Genomic DNA, 19,754 nt, shown 5'->3' on the forward strand with positions numbered 1-19,754 from the left:
AAATGTCATAACAAAGTACAACTACGAACTCAAAGGCACTCAAAGGCAAAACTTTTGCTCTGAACACAGGCTCTGAAATGAAAACGATTAAAAATGACAAAATTATTTTCCATATCTGATATTCCCGAGTTTTCTAAAAAAGAGCGTATTGTTGTTGTGGGTGTGATAGGAAAGTCGCCGTACCGGTACCCTAACAAAACAACCCCACTTCTGCCGGCCTCCCAGTGTGAAGAAGTAAGTAATTTATTTGCCATACACCCTGCTTCAGTAGTCCACACTCACCTGAGTACCTATATCAATTGTTCTGTGGGTCCACAGCTTTGACACTAACGTAACGTTCGAAGCTGCGTAGAAACTGAATAGTTGTAGGTTATAGGATAGGACGATAGGTATTTTAAGAACTTCTGCTTTAGTCATCCTTCAGTCTATGATAGACCGCATCATCACTTGCCAACGGGAGAGATTGCAGTCATGAGCTAACTTGTAGTTAAATTTAATGATTACAAACATTTAGAAAAGGCTTTGTCCTAGTAATGTTTCACACTGGTTATAGCCTACTTTTTCAATAGGAGCTTAGTTGCACCACAAATCCTTCTTGTGTACTCTTTCTACTTGGAAGTACACCATAAACTTAACATATTAATCAAAATAATATCAATAAACTTATATTTTCAGAATGGTATAGAATGCCACTGGGATGAAAGGAAATCCATCCTCTATCTCCATGCAGTCACTTACCTGGACACCAAGCGGCTGGTGTCCTTAGCTGCAAGCTTAAATGAGGAGGCAAAGAGTACAGTCAAAGATGCAGATGCAGCACACTGGCTGGTGGCGTCGGGAGAGCTAGCAATAGACTCATGTAGAGCTATTGCACTGATCTTCCATCTCTGTCACATTGTGGTGCTGTCATCACCCACTTCTGTGTTTGATATGGGCTACTTGCAGTTGTTTAAAGCTGTTGATGGATATAGGTATACTACAAATTATATTACAATTTGAGACATTTTTGTAGTATTTAAACTTAAAAGTCATAACTCAGAACTAATTGCTTCATGCACCCATGAATGTATTAATGTATTACATACTTGCAATTAGCTGATGCCCATGACTTCATTTGCGTGGATTGAGGTTATTACAAATCCATGGGAACTCTATCGGATTTTCTGGGATAAAAAGTACCTAGTCTATGTCTCCAGGTCTTTAACTATAACTGTGAAAAAATGAGGTTGGTCTGATTATCTAGTATTTGCCAGGGCAGAACTGACCGCAGCAACCACAGAGGCTCTCCTACGCTCAGGTGTGGGTGGTGCGTGGGACTCCCATGGGCGCCCATGTTGCCCACGCTTGCTGTTCCATTTCCGGCGCGCGCCCACGCCGCTGAAGCGCGCACCCGCTGCGCTGAAGAGACTGGAGCATGCAATGGAAGATCAGATTTACTTCATACTGAGGAAAGCCAGGATCATCACTAATGTATGGTAAGATTTATGTTGCCCATGTTGCCCACGCTAACCTTCGCTTCCATTTGTTGACACATTATGTTTATGTAAGATATTATATTTGTTTCCAGTGCAAAATCCCTGTTTGCGATCCCAAAGAACGAGGAATTCGTGTACATAAGCTCGGACACTGAGGCTGGCTCTGCTCGCGACGTGAGTTCGCTCATCAAGGGGCTGGTGCAGCTGTGCGCGGGGGCGGAGCCCGAGCACGCGCCTGCACGCAGCTTCCGCGCCTTCCTGCAGAGCCATCTGGACTTGGCCTTCGGGGACGGCTTCGACGACAATGTGGGGAAGTATGCCATGACCACCTCATTCTTTGAAGTGAGTATTAATACAGGCAGCATACCCTTGAATTCTATTTTTTTAAAAATAAATCTTCTCTAGCCGCGACTTAACAGCTCGTTCACACAGGTTGCGTAAGCATTGCGTAAGCGTAGACGTAACGCGTACCATTGCATTGTAATGTATGGAACTGTATGAGACATGACATAAACGCGTGGCGTGAACGTTCGCGTAGACGTAATGCGTGCAGTTATGTAGTCTGCAGATTCATACGCGTCACTACGCACGTGTCACGTGTACGTGCTGGGTGTGAATCGGCCTTAAATGAAAACAAAAATATTTATTCTAAAATAGAACTTAACACCTAATAAGTCTAAAATTTGAGTACGTAATTTGAAATAAGGACCTTTGGCTCCTATTTTTCGGGGCGCATTTGAAGCACTGATTTCAATTGTTGAGCATTGTATTTGTAGCTGTAGTCTGCGTGGTATACTTTCAGTTACCGAGCGCGTCGTCGTGGCGCGCGGCGGCGCGGGCGCTGGCGCCGCTGTACCTGCGGGCGCAGGGCGCGGAGGCGGAGGAGGGCGGCGCGCTGTTCGACGCGCTCGCCACTGACGTGCGCTTCTCTCAGGCCAGATGTGCCAAGGTTCAGTACCAAATGTTTTAAGTCTTGTTCCTACGAGTTTTTTGTACCTATGTAGTCATAGTCAAAGTCAAATAGTTATTTCTTCGAAGTAGGTACTATTATAAAGTTTTTGATTGTCATTTGTCGGATTACTAACATGATGTAATGGTGATAATTAATTGAGTAAATTTAAAACTAAAGCAAATAAAGCTACAAAAATTTAAACTCTAAAAGTTCATTATTTATCACTTAATTAGCGACACGCCCCAGCTCCGCACGGGTAGTTTATTAGTATTTTCGTAGGGATCTGTAATTTTTTTGGGAATTTTAAAGCCTATTTTACTTGTTATTCTTATGATAGGAGTTATATTCCAGGTTCTGCCCATAGCTCAAGCGTCGTATGCAGAAGGGTTGCCGTCACACTACTCCAGTCAACACCATGCGCATAAGGTAAGCGGTGAGGAGTCTAATGTGTTGTTGCATAAAAATATTAAAATGGAAAGTAAATTTAGTTCAGAAAATCACACTATTGTTTGTAATTGTCCTAAGCTTGTATGTCGATCAAGTAGGTTATGTTATTGAATTAAATAATAGGAGTTAAGTCCGGGATCAATTATCCAGTTTCTCTGCCTTGTGTTTTATTTTACCTGCATCTACATGTAAGTGAGTGTACAGACGGTAACTCAGGCTTGCGTGAGCTACCGTGTTACTGTCCACACGCATGCGCAAATGGCTTGTGCAGGTTCACGCGCAGACAGGACGGAGCGTGTCGCTTCAGTGACTTGTCATTTGTCAGGTGGGCGTGGCTCTGGGTGTGGTGGAGGCGATGGCGCGCGGGCCGCTGGCGGGCGCGGCGCGCGAGCGGCTGCGAGCGGCGTGCGCGGCCACGTGGCGCACGCGCACGCTGTGCGAGGCGCCCTCGCTCACCGGCCACCCGTGCGTGCACCCGCACCAGTGAGTTACTTCTTCACTCTGACGGTCTAGTTATAGGCGCCCGAAGCGTGCGCCCTGTACGCTTTATTTAGGGCGCTTATTGAAGTTGTGTTACTATTTCAATATGCTTCCAAAACGCAGCACCTGTTATAACTAGTCCCATTAGTTTTAAGCATTCAATTAAATGTAAGAACTGTCTGGACGACCAAAAATTGACGCTTAATATCAATTTAAAAAAAAAAAATCAAAAGAAAAATAAAACCGACTTCAAAAACCACAAGCACTAAAAAGTAATAAATAATTTTTGTTTAGCTACACGTGTAATGTACCTAGGTATGAAGTCGAGCGAGCATAATAAAACAAAATTAGAAATCCAAATGTAAAGCTCGCCCGACTTCATACCTAGGTACATTACACGTGTAACTAAACAAAAATTATTTATTACTTTTTTAGTGCTTGTGGTTTTTAAAGTCGGTTTTATTTTTCTTTTGAAAATTTTTTGTTTCACAATTTTAAGTGGCACCACTGTACTATAATATGCTATGCCCAGTTAAAACCCTACTGTTTACTAAGCGCTACACTGATCGCGAGCAATTTGTTCTTATCCATTGAGGAGTTCTATTCTCCATCTCCGAAGATATTCATCAGATCTTCACCAAATTTATATGGGACCACCTGCACAGTATACCCTTTCAAACAAAAAAAAAAAAAATCCAAATCGGTTCAGGGGTCTTTGAGTAATCGGTGAACATACATTAAAAAAAAAAGATTCTAACGAATTGAGAGCCTCCTGCTTTTTTTGAAGTCGGTTGAAAATAACAATAAATTATTAGCTTTTAAGATTTGTTCTGTAATGCAAACTGTTAAGGTTCAATTTTTAATGCGTGTGTCAAGTATGCTTTCGATAGCCGAAATAACTCTTAAATCCAAAGTACCCTAGAACGAAATTTGATCACCCCAACTCCACGCAGTCCTGTCTGTCCTACAGTAGAACGTATGCACGTGAATATATAAAGCACGATGCTGAAAGTTCGCGAAGGTGCGAGCGACGCGACATCATCTCATGTTGTTTGCAGCGACAGTTCCAAGGAGCACTCGTCAGGGGTCCGCTACATCAGCGCGTGCAACTGCGGGCGCAGCAAGTGCTCGCGCGAGGACCCCTACACCGTGAAGCAGGCCAACTACAGCTTCTACGTGCGCGCGGCCGACGAGTGCGGCGTGTGCAACACGCTGCAGAACATAGAGTTCCCCGTCTTCCAGCCCTCCACGCCCAGCTTCAGGTGACACTTCCAAATCTTCATCATTACCAACCGACAGACATCCACTGTTGGACATAGGTCTCTTGTAGGAACTTCCACACGCCGAGGTCTTCCAGCGGCTTTCACAGACTCGTTTGAAGTTGTCCATCGACTTAGTAGGGGAGTCCGGTGCAAGCTTGTAATTCGAACATCCTAGTACGTTAACATCTATCGGTTTTTCGAAGAAGCATGCTCTGCCCATTGCCACTTCAGCTTAGCAACCTGTCGAACTATGTTGGTTATGATATTATGAAAGAAATAAAAAAAACTGATTCGGCAGTAATATCTATTACTCTTTGGTAATATGTCTTGTGTGAACCCTCAGAGCGGCATCAGTGAAAGGCGCAGAGGAAGCCGCCTCGCGCTCCGAGGGCAAGGAGGCGGAGGGGGAGGGGGAGAGCGAGCCGCCCGCCGCGCCCTCCCCCGCCTCGCCGCGCTCCCCCTGGACGCCCCCCGACGAGCTGTCCCCGGGCTCCGCGGGGGACGACGACGAGGAGGAACCGGAGCCCTGCAGCGATACCGGGATAGAAGTTGTCACCGTGCAGGAAACTAGTGCACCCGGTGAGTTACATTTTCACTGGCTCTAAACAGGCACGCCCATTATTATATCTGCAAACTATGCCAGGAATCGCTAGAGGGTGAAATGCCCTTCCTGCGTACCATGTTTCCTGCCACAAATAACCTAAATATTTTCAAAGCACAAGTGAATAGGCAGGCATCTTCTAGACAAGCACACTCCAACTTACACCCTAAGGAGGCTTTTTGATTCAAATCAAGGTTTCTGTGCGTGTGAGGGTGGGCGGTGCGTGCTGTATGTTGCGCCACAAAGATTTTAAGCGAATTAAGCTTTCGATTCCTTGTCTTACAAATAATATTTCAAGAAATAAAATAACAGTAACAGTTTTGTGTTCCAGAGAAAGGAATCAGTCGTCAGCCGTCGACGACGGAGTACCTGCCCGGCATGCTGCACACGGGCAGCCCGGCCGGCCTGCTGCCCGCCTTCCCCAGCTGGTCGCTGGTGTGCCTGGGCGCGTCGTCGCTGTACTCGCACAGCGCGGGGCTGCCCGAGCACCTGCAGCCCGGCTTCCTGCCGCACACCAACTACCTGCTGCCGTGGGACTGCAGCGTGCGCGCCGAGCCCGCCGCGCCGTGGCGCGGGCGCGGCCGCGGCAAGCCCGCCTCGCATAGCCTCACCGTCAAGATCTTCATCGGCTTCGAGTACGAGTGTCCTAGAGGTCACAGGTATCTCAACATTTTATTTGACACTAGATGATGCCCGCGACTTAGGATTTAGGTTTTTAAAAATCCCGTGGGAACTCATTGATTTTCCGGAATAAAAATGTGTTAATCCATATACATAAGTGTGATTAAGTGTGCTAGTTTGATGTAATTTGACGCTAGGTAGGCTATGAAACGACTAGGTGTCTTGGACTTCACGTCACCCCTAAATTCAGGATTAACACCGAGAGCTTCCTCACTTGTGTCAGGTTCATGATGTCGTCCCCCGACACGGTGGTGTCCGGCGGCGGCGCGTGGACGCGCGAAGTGGGCGGCGCAGGCGGGCCGGGCGCGCGCCTGGCCGCGGCGCCCATGCCGCTGCAGGCGCCGTGCCTCTGCCGCGCGCACGTGCACGCGCAGCTGGCGCGCCTGCACGTCGTCACGCCCAAGGCCTCCGTGCACGTCACGCTCGACCCCAAGGTTTGTGTATCGTGTATCGTCATCGCCATGATGCTCAGAAACTTCACAACCTCGTTCCTCCTTCACCATTCTACAGTACAGCTAGAAATCGTGAACTTTGGTTCCTTGTGTGGTTGACATTCAATCTACTTTATTTATTTATTTATTTATTTAGTAATAGACTTAATTTAAAGAGAAACATTTTTCACCATTTTTTATAGACCAAAGCACTAGATAAAAAACAGACTGGTGTTTGGAATTTTGGAGCCCAAATAGACCGTAGTCTGTGCTAGGGCTGACAAAAAAGAAAAAAAGATTAATTTATTTTATGATTTTACGATTAAAAAAAAAAAAAGAGTTAAGCCTATATTTCCATTTTTTACAAACAAAAGAATAAAAAAATAAATTATTTTTTGTACTTACTTTACTTTTATTTACTTATACGAAACATTTCTGCTCCACGTACTCGTATCAAACGTTTTCGGTCAACATACTCGTAGGAAACGTTTTCGCGCAACGTATTCGTACGAAACGTTTTTCTTGGTGGTGTGTCTTCACTTCTCAACTTAACCTAACAATAGCAACCACTTTGATCGTCATTAACTCAAGGCTTTTTCCCAGATCATTTTGACAGTTACTGAGACCCATTACTATGACTGCTGCTACCCTAAAGTTGACAACAGTATCATATGTGCAGGTGCAGCCGGTCCCGGGCGGGCCCGTGTTCACGCCGCTGGGCAGCGGCGCGGCACCGCTCCGGCTGAGCACGTCCGCGTACTGGGTGCTGCGCTTCCCCTTCGTGTTCGCGGACGAGCGCGGCGTGCTGCCCCGCGCGCGCGACCACGCCGCGGGCACCGTGCGCGCGCCCATGTTCGGCCTGCAGGAGTGAGGACACTGAGGTAGTGCTACCTACACGCCACCAGTTCCGGGACGCCACTGCACTCGGTTGCAAAAAAGTCGTGCCCAAAATGACACCTTGAAGTTTTTACCCATTTCGCAATCCACACCTCCTCCGCTTCCGCAGGAGCCTACTCAATTCTTCGCTATACCTATAGTTTTAATATTGATACAGTAAATTGACTAATGTGTATGTTCTATTTTAGGTGCAGTCGGTGCCGGCCAGCTCTCGCAGATTCGGCCTACGGAGAAGATTCACAGCCATTCGTTCTACCGAATGTGCGAAAAGGAGATGCTTCCGCAGACAACACTTCTGTTATTGGCCTTTTTAAATATGCTATGAAGTTGCAGCTCTTTTATATGTGTTACTCCATTCAATATATCAAGGTATATACTATGTACACTAAATGAAAATCAGCGTTCCAAGTTTGGTAGATTGTCAACTGATTGACGTCCACTGTTGGACATAGGTATCTTGTAGGGACTTCCATACGCCGCGATCTTGCACCTCTTCAAACTAAGGGAGTTTTTCGGTCTGAGGTCGCCATTCCAGTACCTTAAGATCCCAATATCAATCAGTTCTTGGAATGATAATAATTTAGCAGTTGAAAAGATAAAACCAAATGGTGGTTATGCCCACAGAGAAAGTGCGCGAGAACAGAATGTATGTAAAATATGACCTCCCTGATCATGTAGGCCGATATTTAAATGACGAAAATCTCAGTGCATTTTGGAAGCAGGAATTTTCCTAAAAAGAATCTGGAATTATTTGAAAATGTAAAAGTTAAACCTAAGGCAAATGCCTCTACTCGTTTCTCAAGATATCTCACTAGAACTTTATTGTTGTGTATTTTACTTGTATTCTTAGTTGAAACTGGTGCGGTTTGGTCTAGTCTTCCCACGAGTTAAACCAGAGTTCTGCTAAAAAAGCCTCAAAAAGATTGGCACAATGAACAGAATCATTATGGTAGCCATATACGATCAAATTCACCGTCAAGTAAAACTTGTCGGTGTATGCCGTGCATGATGTCTTGTGAACTTGACCGGCAAACTTGATCGTGTTAGCGAGATAGTCGGCTAGCGTTAGGTATACTCCAAAGAACTACAAGACATCATCCATAATAGTAAATGGTATACAGGTGAAATATTGGTTACATTAATAAAATATAACTTCTGAAAAGATATATGGGTTTTATTTGCTGTTATTTTACGTTGTTATTTTTAGTTTTTACCTAATCAAAAGTCTCAGCGGAAAATGTCGTCTATGTTTTCCTCTGAGACCATAGTTTAATGGTGAGAGGCTTGGAAAAATCCTTGATAAAAAATAATGTATGTATGCAACGCAACTGTTATAAGATTTTTGGAAATTTTGATGAATTAAATTAGAATTAAGATGTTCAATTGACTGGATAAATTAAAGTTCTAATTTAAGATGCTAAATTGACTTGTTGCAACGCTAACTACAGCGCATGCGCCATCTTGCCAACCAATGGTGGACGATGGCGGCAAAATAAAATCAATGTTTTTTTAATTTAGTCTTATTTTAGAGCTCAAATAAATATTGTACATTATTGAATATTAAACTTTAAATTGTTTTCTCATTAATTAATAGCCAAAAAATATTCTATCATAATTAAAACAAAAGGAAGTATTGAAAATGTTGTGTGAAAGTGGGCGTGACCTACGCCGGCGGGGCATCGTTGGCGAGGGAGTGGGAGGTGGGTAGGGATAGTGGAAGGGTGGATGCGGCTTCGTGGTTTCCCTGCGCACAAGTTGCTTCTTAGTTGGCGTTTTGCTGCCGAACAGGCAACAGCTCTCTGCGAAGGTGGAGCAAGCCGAAATTATAGTTCAGAAGAAACTTTGAAATTGTGCGGCAACCATGCCGCTTTTACATCGGGTGAGTTTTTTTATACAATTTTTTTGATACTTTTGAAATCTAAATTATTTGCATGCTACTTGTATTCTATTTTTTTTTTAACCCAGCCATAAATCTTTTTTTAATTGTGGTAGTGTCTCCTACTCTTAAATATTTTGTAACTGTTTTAAACTATGAATTCTATGGATTGCAATTTTTATCTGATCTAATCTATCCTACTATATTTAAATCTACCTTATAGTAAAAAGTTTTTTCGTTACTTAACACACCTACCCTCTTGGAAAATTCACTGAATCTCTAAATTAATTGGTATCTCCGCTTACATGTATTGCCCAACATTTTCGTTTAAGGCACGTTAGGGATAGAACTCTGCCTGAATTCGGATCGAAGAAGCTCTGCACTTCTGGTTGGGCAGCGTAATTAATATGCCTGTGTGACCGAGACTACAGCTGGAGCTTAGTCTTTTTTTCTTTTTCTTTTTTTTTTATAAAGAATTAGCCAACCCCTTTCCCCTCCAACTAAGCGTTAAGTTTGTGCTAGTCTGAGGACTAAATTATCTTTTTCGCTAATTGCATTACATTTCCAGGAGAGTAGTCGCGGTGGCGGCGGCTCGCAGGAGAGCCGTTGCTCGGTGGCCGAGATCATGGACGCCTCTCGCGCCGGCGACGCGAGCGCGCCGAAAGCAAATCTTGCTAATGTGAGTACCTTGATATTTTTCGCATGCTGATTTTCACATCCAAACCCAAATTTTGCGAAACTTATAGTTAGGGTAGGGTTTTATGAAAGTAGATAATTTTTCAGTAAGCAGATGTTTTTTTTTTTATCGTAGTGGGTAGATTGATCTGTTCTGGCTCTAAACTTTCAAGGTAGTTTTTTATATTTGACCGTAGCGAAATTATTTTTAATGAAGGGTAAATAAGATTCGGTAGATTTTTTATGAAAGTGTATATTTTTATTTATATTGTGGGTAGATTGATCTGCTCTGGCTCTAGCAAAACTTTAAAGGTTGTTTATTTGACTGTAGCGAAGTTAGTTTTTTTAAATGAAAGGTAATTTGGTTCGATAGATTAGATGTTTTTTTTAATGAAAGTGGACAACTAGCAAAGGTTAGTTTTTTAATACTGTGGGTAGATTGATCTGTTCTGGCTCTAGGAAAACTTAACGTTTTATTTGACTGTAGTGAAGTTGTATTTTTAATGAAAGGTAATTTGATTCGATAGATAGTCATGTTTTTTATGAAAGTGGATAATTTTTCAATTATCAATGGTTAGTTTTTATATTGTGGGTAGATTGATCTGTTCTGGCTCTAGGAAAACTTTGAAGGTAATTGTAGCGAAGTTGTCTTTTTAAAGAAAGGTAATAATTTAATTCCATACACAGGTTATTATTTTATGAAAATGAACAATTAGCAAAAGTCAGTTTTTTATATTGTGGGTAGATTGACCTGTTCTGGCTTCTTTTTAATAAAGGATAGTTTAATTCGATGGATAGGCATGTTTTTTTAATGAAAATGGACAACTAGCAAAAGTTAGTTTTTATAATGTGGGTAGATTGATTTTTTATGAAGGATAGTTTAATTCGATAGATAGTTAGTTTTTTAAATTGTTGGGTAGTTTGATCTATTCGGCTCTAGGAAAAACTTCAGAGGTAGGTAAACTGTAGCAAAGTTCTTTTTAATGAAAAGCAGTATGTGCGGTAGATAGGTTAGTATATTTTTTTATGAAAGTGGATACTTTTATAAGTTGGTATTATTTTTTTGATAAAGTGGCTAGATTTATTTTGAATAGGTTAAAATTTATGTCCTTGGCAAAGTTGTTGCGTTGTTTTTTGTAATTAAATTTTTCGGTTTTTAATGTAGTTAATTTGTTAAACTTTTAACGTCTAATTTTATCTTGGTTCTTTACCATCCCGTTTTGATGCGGGTAGTTCATGATCTCATACTTTTATACATTTCATCATTTTAGAGGTAGTTGGTCAGAAAGTTTTATTTCTTCTCTGTAGTTAATTTCGTTTTTCTTTAGAACTAAAGTAGTTTTGCATCCAACCGCCCGTTATTTTTGATATTCTTTTATTTTGGAAAAGTTTTTCCACGTTATGTGGGCATGTTTCATGAGTTCGTACTTATTATATATTTTGTATGCAGGTAGTTTTTATTGAAAGTGCGTAGGTTAAAGAAACAATATTATAATCTAAGCGCGTGCATTGATTGGCGCCCAACGTGGTCGACATATTGAAAGTCCCATGTTGGGTGCCAAATTGTTTCTAAATTAATTCCTAAATGTTACTTGACGAAAATTATGTAGATATAGTTCGCGACAGGTCGACATGGCAATCGGGATGGGGCCCCTTCCTATCCCGGTGTGGAATAGCGGGGATGTGCGGTGTTGCCATGTCGATCTGTCACGAACATACATTCATTTCGATATTAATTTTAAAACTTGCAATTTTTAAATACGCATATTACCTAAGTATTTGAATGCATCATCGTGAAAACAAACTCATTCGGTGTCACATCGAAGCCGCGTACCGCTCGCTGCATCATAAGAGCGTCCCACTTAATACCTTAAACCCATTCAAATAGAGGCTAGGCTCGATATTTAAGTACAAAGCACTCTAGGGTTTTATTGTCCGTTCATAATGTTCGTACGACATCCGTTTTGATGCCAGTTAATGTGGGGGGAGGCTGCCAGCTCCCTATTAATGGGCCCGCCGTGCCAAGATGCACCCGAGACCGGGCGGTAGCTTGCATTAGCCGGGGATTTCCAAATTTTTAATACTGTCTATGCATTGCATTGAACCTAGACTTCAAGTTTCTCTAGTAGAACAAAACTGAAAAGCTCGTCACTGTTAGTGACTTAGTCAATGCGCGTCTCTTCAATTACTTTTATACATGACATAATTTGTATATCAAATCTTTGAAAAGAGCAACCGCCGAGATTCTAGCTGGTTCTTCTCGGTAGGAATGGAATTCCGATCCAGTGGTAGATGCATTTGAAGATTCAAAAGTACTTGTAAAAGTTTAATTGAATAAAAATATTTTGATTTTGAAAGCTTACCGTTATCTGCATTTTAAATAAATAAATAAAAATTTATTTAGCTCCATAAAAGCACAATAAAGAATAAGAGTTAAAAAAAATACAATTGATGTTAATTCTACAGAAAAAAATCGAGGTCTAATTCTTTTATTCACAAATCCAATATATTTTTAGATAGCTGACTATGCTTTTCCATGCGCCTATATTTTAAATTCAAATTCGTAAACATTTCAAGCAAGGTGCATATAAGCACCTTGTACTATTAGGTGTGTCTGTGTACCAAATAGTTATTGGCATAGATTCGTTGTCGCTGCTTAGTAGAGTTCATATCCGCGATCAGCTGTATGCGGCGTTGTCATTGGATTTAAATCCTCTCTCCCACGGTATCACCCCACTATGCTCTACGGCTTGGACTGTATGTAATGTTTGTATTGTTTAAATATTTTGGCCTCGCTCGCAAATGTCCTCAACTTTATAAAATCGCAATACAAAGACCTTCCTGTGTCATGGGTTGTTAATTTATATTTCCAGCATCGCAGCTTCTGCCAAGTGTCCATATAACGTACCCGGATTTTCTTTTATAATCTCGTATTTACTAAATCAAATTTTGGCGTTTCTTCGAACACAGGGGCAATTATTTTAAAATTTATTACTTGCAAAATGCTGTAACGGAATCCTCTATATTTTGAATTCGTTTTGCCAAAGTCTTTAAGAGTAGTGGTTTTCTTAATGCCCTTGCTACAGCATCCAATCACCACCGTACTCTAGTACCTTTAAATTATTTGGCAGCTATATTTTTTAAATTCACTTTACACATATTATGCTTGAGCACAATCACACCTGATGTGGGCTTAAGATGGGACGCTTTTACTACGATGTTTATTCATTTTTGCTCTATTTCTCCAGTTCTACTTAAAATTGCTCTAAAATAGCTAAAAATAGCTATAAATGAATAAAATGCATCTAACTTTTTTTTTAGTTTTATCATCTAACTTTGATTATTATCTATTTCTGTATTGACAAAGGACTGTCCGTCATTTGCTCCATATATAATTCATTCTCATTTGAATAATAAGCAATTTTGTGATGTAATTTTTTTAAGAAACTATCTGAAAGCTAATTTGGATCCTAGGACTTGTATATTATTTTATTTAGTTTGGTTGGTTAATTAAATTCAATTCATTAAGTTTGGCCGGTTAATTAAATTAGGTTCATTGAGTTTGGTTGGATAATTAAAAACAATTTATTGAGTTTGGTTGGTTAATTAAATTCAAAGAGTCAAACTACGTATGTTTGGAGAACACTGCGAATATAAACCCCTCTTAATTTTACATTAATCAGAAATCCTCATACGTTCAGTCACAATTTCCGAGTATTTAATAGATTCATCAGGCGAAGGTAAGTAACTATTATAGGCGAATCAAGACCTAATTTGTCGCCTCCGTTCCGCGCTATTTCTAACTTCCACGATTGATTTTCATTTCCGGTTTTAGAGTTCATATTATTTTAATATTGGTTAGTTCGTTTTCCGTAAATATCTCTGTACATTGGCCCCTGCACCGAATTAAAATTTATCGTCGTCCGCAGTAACCTCTAGACCCCTAACCATAACTGAACTTATAAATTCACTAGACATACTTCGCGATTAGTTTCTACGGTTCTATTTTCGCAATAACTGTTTACAATAATATAAATTTCCATCTAAACTAATATTTTTAAGAGGAAAGATTTCTGTTTGTTTGTACTCGATAAGCTCAAAAACTAGTGAAACGATTTTAAAATTCTTTCACTTGTTTCCCTTCGCCTTTAGCTACATCATCAGTGAGTAACACGGGCTATATTTTATTTAAAAAAAGAGGTAGTTTACATATGTTTATTTGTAGGAAGTAATCTCTGAAACTACTGAACCGATTCGGAAATTCTTTCACTATTAGAAGGCGAACTAGAACTAGAAGAATTAGAACATTATTTTTGAGTGACATAAGCTATATTTTATTTATTTAAAAAAATGGATTCCTACGAAAATTATTAAGCTACCCGTACGAAGCGGGGGCGGGTCTCTAGTTAAATATATTTACGGATAAAATCTGATTGGGAAATAGCGTGTTATCGGTTTGTATTGACAACTCTCCTTATCTCCATTGTTACGTTGCCAAACACAAATTCGGAGGCAAAGCGCTTTAAGCGTTGTGACCAAGGTTGTAGGGGTCCGTACCCAAATGGTAAAAACGGAGCTCTATTAATGTCACGCTGCTGTCTGTCCCTCTGTCCGCGTGTCACAGGTCTCTAGCTCGTAGACTAAACGAGTTACAAAACTGAAATTTTGGTATTTGGTGTAGAACGTTAACTCGAAACCAAATATTGAATTAGAAATCAAATTATTTTTGGGGGGGCTCTCTATATTAAAAAGGAGCCGAAAAATAACTATTTTCTTACCCTAGCATGTTAATTAGAGTACGAAATATTGTAAGGGTTTAATAAAAGTGATATTCCTTCAGTATTTAGAAGCTTGATTGACAATGTCGCTAAGTCCGCTTCCATCTCAGACTGCATCATTTACTTCCTACGGTGAGTCTCGAGTCTCGACTCTCAAGGGCTAAGTTGTAATTAAATAAAAATTGGCTTAGCCAGCTAGCTTTGGGGATAGTTTCCTAGATAAAATTAAAATTGTTTGCAATTGGTTAGAGGATCTGGATGGTAAAAATTTCAATCAGATAAGTTGGCCGCTGTAATCGCGGGTGTAGTTGCAGTTTATTTGGCAGGCGCCTTCCGCGGCTGTATCGGCAGCCCAGCCATTTGATATTATTTGTGGAGGCTCGCGCTACGCTCGCGCCAGCCTCGCAACCTAATCGGTATCGCGGGACGCGACCCGGAATAACTGCTCTTGATTTCTTTACATTTCTCATATTATCGAAGATTACATTATTATTTTTGTCTTGAAAAGTATGGAAAACGATTGGTTTTTATAAGTCATGCGCGCAGATTTCTGGTATCGTTGCGAGTTTTCTATTTAATCTAAAGTATGAAGCATGGTCACTAGGGCGATTTAGATACCTTAGCGGTTCCCATAAGAAACGTTGATATTAGCCTTTTTGTATCTACTTAAGTTTTCTTTTTTGAAACCTGTCATTTGTTTTGTGGTGCAATAAAGCATATACACGCATTAGATGTCGACCACATAAGGATGCCAACGTTCACGGTTTCTCGCTGTTCTGTGATAGAATAGTAAGAATTGCAAGAATTATACCTACCTAATACTTGCTTATTAATCGTTTAGCCTTATTAGGAAGTACCTATTGCCTGTATTAAATGGAGGGATGTTAATAAATATTTGGTGGTCAGGGTTCGAGTTCCGCGTGGCGCTGGGAACCGCCGGGCAGCCCGGAGGCGGCGCAGAGTCCCCGCGCGCTGGTGCCGGCCGCCTGCTTCCCGCCCCGAGAACATCCCCAGGCTTTCTCTAGCTTCAGGTCGGTTTCTTACCTCTTTTTTTTCTACTGACCCTAGGGTAACAATACTCCTAAAGACTAGCAATACCCCTAATTCCACTATTTGTATTCATTATTTCAGATGTTTTAACTTGGTTAGCCTATCGTTACATTTAACGATAACCCTAGTAACAAATAAGTTAAATGTTAAACTATTATATTATAGAGCCAACAATTTTTTAGGGTTCCGTACCTCGAAAGGAAAAATATAGGATTACTTCGGTACATGTCTGACCGTCTGTCGTGTATGTCAAGAAAACCTATAGGGTAGGTAGGTAGGTTTTGTAGCACTAGTAAAGAAATAAATCCGAAAACCGTAAATTTTTGCTAACATCAGTGTTCATGAACAAATAGTATACATATTATACATAATTATCATATGAAAAGGCCATTCTAAAACAGTTTTTTATTTATTTATTCATCACGCCGCAACAGAGCAAATGGATCGACGAGAAAGCATGGATATATTAAGATGGAGAGTGACATAGACTACTTTTATTTCGGAATATTGGAATTGCCACGGGATTTAACTGCAATCGCATCAGCAGCTAGTGCTTTGTGTAAAGCACATTTGAAACTCCACTAGTTATTGTTTTATTTCTACTTCTAGAAAGATTTTACAGCAGTGCAAATTCCGTGGGAATACTTATGAATATGTAGGTGCATTCCAGAGTTCACGAACTATTGTGTACTTGTTGTTGCAGTGAGCTAGCTGAGCCGGGCAGCTGGTCGAAAGAACCCATCGAGGGCCTTGCGGACCTGGTGGACTCCTTTGTGAGTAGCCTTTATTCTTGCCTTTATTCTTATTGTCTTCCAAATCCCAAAGGTATTTATTCGAAGTGGTTCCATTGTCGTCCAAACGTGCACTGGTCCAGAAGAGTCCAGAACCAACTCTGCATAACCCCATTATTAAAAATATTAATCGCAACGCTGTTAAAGTAACTCATTGTCAAATAAATCGCAATACAATTTTTCAATGTTTTATGAAAACATAGGTAGACATCTCTAATTTGTCCTCTGGGAACTTGTCATACATAGTCATATGCCGCTTTTAGTTTGTTTTGATTATTATTTCATGTTTTGTGTACAATAAAATTTTCTATTTATCAATTCGACTTTAATTTTACTTCATAATAATTTCGTGTAAAAAAATCAATTACTTTCCAAACATTTGCGTTTTTATAACATCGTCGATCTCTCTCGTGTATGGGACGCCCGTAAATGTTGATTGAAACAGCGCGGCATGTGCGCTGACCATGAAGGGCATTACATTTAATTGGGCGCGTTTGGAACCCTCGTAGCTTTAGTTTGAAGTTATCGTAATTATCACCACTATATCGTAAAATATAAAAATTCTGACCATCAAAAGGAGTACAATAGTACCTATTTTGAATAAATGATTTTGACTTTGACTTTAATTTGGTTTGGGCTTGCTCGCAAAGCCTAGTGTACATGAGGAGCGTGTTTCAGAAGGCCCTGGCGGCGCCGTCGCAGGTCCTGCGCCGCGCGCCGTCCGCGCAGAAGCGCAGCCGCTCCATCCAGACGCGGCTCAGCTGTGAACTTACCGTGAGTAGCTTACACCACTCTACTGCCAGTTATACTATTGTAACCGGGCTGTACAAGTCGGAAAGAGTCTAGGTATTTCATCGGACTTGTACCTTAAAGTTAACCGCACTTTGAATGCGAATTTGTATCATGATATTTTTCGTATTTGAAAATCCTAAAAATTTCGGATAGTCAAATTCGTACGAAAAGGCATCCAAAGTGCTTTCGGCCTGATTAGACTTCTACAACCTAGTTTCCTGTTTATTGGTTAGTTTAATAACGGTAATCATCATCAGACTGCCTCATCGGACTAGGCTCTACCACTTCTCAAAATGTCCCCCGAGCTGTTCAATTAAAACACAGAATTTTCCGTCGCGGTAAAGCGCATGGCTTATATTGTGGTTCCGTACGATTTTTAGGAAATGCATTAGATATGTAAACGTCCACCTTTTTGTAGGTGGAGTCGTGGCCGTCTGAGGCAGCGTTCTCGCAGGCGCAGGCCGAGCGTCAGGACGCGGCGCGCCGCGCATCTTTTTGTGAGTAAAGGGCTTCCGGGATGGTCAAGTAGCTTGACACTTGCTTGCTTGAGCTCCAGCATTATTTCCGTGCTTGCCCGTTATTGGTGCGATTTTGACGTGATGTTTGGAATGTTTAAGAAATGGGAAGTGCCTCTTGCTCGATGGGCATATCAAGCTGCTTGAGCAAGCAAAACATAATTACGTGCTGGCCATCGAGCCGCTTGACCATCTTGAAAGCCCTTAATATTTCATTTAACAAGCTTCGTAGCAATGTATGTTTCATACAGTTAATGTTATTAGACCTATACACACGTGTGGCGGTTCATTATCATCGCGTCATCGGCTCGCTATTGACGACGGGTCTTTTCTCAAATGAGGAGTTTCGCTCATAGGACTCTGGCCAGTTGCGAAATAGTAGACTTTACACATCTATGGAGAATTCTCAGGCATGCAGACCCTAACGTTTTCTTTAAAAGTTAAAACAAGTGATATTTAAATTGCAATAATTCCGATAGAGGTGCGTGGCCGGTTGTGAAACCCGGACCCCTTCAAATAGCAGGCAGTTTTAGCCATTATGCTATCACAGAAAGTTTACTAATCTTTTGACCCTCAATGTGGAAGGATACGATCGCGTTGAATTTTCAGTTGTTTGTTTGTGTTCCAAACAAAGAAATTCCAAAGTTTAATGCTGTCATTGTTACATGGAGGTTTGTGTTGGTCAGGCGGCGCCGTGGACCCCGCCCACAAGTTGCTAACTTGGAGCGGCGTGCTGCCGCTGCGCTGCATGGACGCGAACCCTCCCGGCGGCTTCTCCGCCAAGGTGTTCATGGGCGGCCTGCCCTGGGACATCAGCGAGGAGGCGCTCATACACGCGCTCAAGGAGTTCCACCCCACATGGTGAGTGTTCATACATTTGTTTTTTATTAAGACTCGATTTATTCGCAGTTTAGATCATCAACTGGAGGAATAGTCCTCCAATTAAATCTATTCTGTTATTAGTTTACCTTCAGAATGATTCCGAGCTATTTTAACATTTAAACTAACGTTTTTAGTTGTTCTGAGCTGTATCAATTCTGGTTCTGATTCTGCATAGGCAATGCCCTAATTTAAAAACAAGAATTGAGAAGTCATAATCTTTTCCGAATTAGTGGTGAATTATTTTGACGGTTCAAAATTATATAAAATTGTATCGGTTGTAAAAAATTATTTGAATAAAAATATATTCCATTCTATTCTAAGCTAAACTTGATGGTGAATTGATATATTTGCTCACTGAGCATTGGAGTCGAGGGGATTCAGAGGGAGTAAACTCAACTCTTCAATCTTGATTCTTCAATCTGGTTACGTCTTCGTCTCGTAATACAAGACTCCCTACAATATCAAAATGGATATTTGTTTTGAGTTGTGACATGTCATTTTACAGTAATCGTCTAGTTGTAAATATCCCAATTTGAAGATGTATATATTGTGTACTGTTGTGCAGCGTGCAGTGGCCGGGGCTGGACGCGGCGCCGCGCGGCTTCGCGTACGTGACGCTGGAGAGCGAGCGCCGCGTGCGCGCGCTGCTGCACGCCTCGCGCCGCCACGCCGGCAAGTGGATCTACCGCGTCACCTCGCGCAACATGCGCACCAAGGACGTGAGTATCACACCTTCTATACCATTATTTTAGAGTTTAAATTCTTGCTTTAAATCCAGAATTTAAGCATAAACCCTCAAGTGTGAAGATGTCTGGCTGGTTGTGTTCAGCTTGATGGTAACCCGTATCGCCCCGAATAAGCTGTATCAATTTATTCAACAAAATTAATTTCTGTTTTGCCGGCTCTTTCTGCCGACTTCTTTTCGTCAGACTCATCATGTCTGACGAAAAGAAGTCTTCGGCCATGTCGCGCTACCCACGTCCCGAACGTTTTGACCTGGACCCGCAATGGCTGGCTCAGATTTAAGTGGGCCCATTGGAAATACTCGTATGACAATTTTATCGCACAGGAAGCCAATGTTGTTTGAATTTATCGTTATGTATCATAAGCTAAATTTCAGTACGATATAAAATTATTGGGCTTCCGTTTTCGTCTTGGTTGCCACTTGA

At 41.2% G+C, this 19,754-nt stretch overlaps 2 protein-coding genes across 7 annotated transcripts in view; both read left to right on the forward strand.

Annotated features, from left to right (window-relative positions):
* LOC123868724 (protein SMG8) overlaps positions 1 to 19,754 on the forward strand; it is a 27,797-nt gene continuing 8,043 nt past the window's right edge. Inside the window, exons 1-13 of one of the 2 annotated variants that reach the window (XM_045911291.1) lie at positions 1 to 234; positions 676 to 971; positions 1,254 to 1,475; positions 1,568 to 1,817; positions 2,278 to 2,424; positions 2,779 to 2,853; positions 3,200 to 3,357; positions 4,413 to 4,616; positions 4,960 to 5,195; positions 5,549 to 5,876; positions 6,122 to 6,332; positions 7,009 to 7,210; positions 7,415 to 8,390. In XM_045911291.1, the coding sequence (XP_045767247.1) occupies positions 94 to 234; positions 676 to 971; positions 1,254 to 1,475; positions 1,568 to 1,817; positions 2,278 to 2,424; positions 2,779 to 2,853; positions 3,200 to 3,357; positions 4,413 to 4,616; positions 4,960 to 5,195; positions 5,549 to 5,876; positions 6,122 to 6,332; positions 7,009 to 7,200 (2,460 nt within the window). In that variant the 5' untranslated portion in view covers positions 1 to 93 and the 3' untranslated portion in view covers positions 7,201 to 7,210; positions 7,415 to 8,390. Of the gene's footprint in view, positions 235 to 675; positions 972 to 1,253; positions 1,476 to 1,567; positions 1,818 to 2,277; positions 2,425 to 2,778; positions 2,854 to 3,199; positions 3,358 to 4,412; positions 4,617 to 4,959; positions 5,196 to 5,548; positions 5,877 to 6,121; positions 6,333 to 7,008; positions 7,211 to 7,414; positions 8,391 to 19,754 lie in introns of those variants that run through there. The other variant, XM_045911293.1, reaches the window with a different exon arrangement.
* Positions 8,505 to 19,754, forward strand: part of LOC123868730 (cytoplasmic polyadenylation element-binding protein 1-like) — a 16,548-nt gene continuing 5,298 nt past the window's right edge. For 4 of the 5 annotated variants that reach the window (XM_045911305.1, XM_045911308.1, XM_045911309.1 and 1 more), the window contains exons 1-8: positions 8,505 to 9,105; positions 9,671 to 9,781; positions 15,462 to 15,586; positions 16,309 to 16,378; positions 17,075 to 17,170; positions 17,607 to 17,685; positions 18,390 to 18,564; positions 19,151 to 19,304. In XM_045911305.1, the coding sequence (XP_045767261.1) occupies positions 9,088 to 9,105; positions 9,671 to 9,781; positions 15,462 to 15,586; positions 16,309 to 16,378; positions 17,075 to 17,170; positions 17,607 to 17,685; positions 18,390 to 18,564; positions 19,151 to 19,304 (828 nt within the window). In that variant the 5' untranslated portion in view covers positions 8,505 to 9,087. The remainder of the gene's footprint in view (positions 9,106 to 9,670; positions 9,782 to 15,461; positions 15,587 to 16,308; positions 16,379 to 17,074; positions 17,171 to 17,606; positions 17,686 to 18,389; positions 18,565 to 19,150; positions 19,305 to 19,754) is intronic. The other variant, XM_045911306.1, reaches the window with a different exon arrangement.

The sequence above is a fragment of the Maniola jurtina genome, chromosome 10 (assembly GCF_905333055.1).
Source record: "Maniola jurtina chromosome 10, ilManJurt1.1, whole genome shotgun sequence".
NCBI classification, from domain to species: domain Eukaryota; kingdom Metazoa; phylum Arthropoda; class Insecta; order Lepidoptera; family Nymphalidae; genus Maniola; species Maniola jurtina.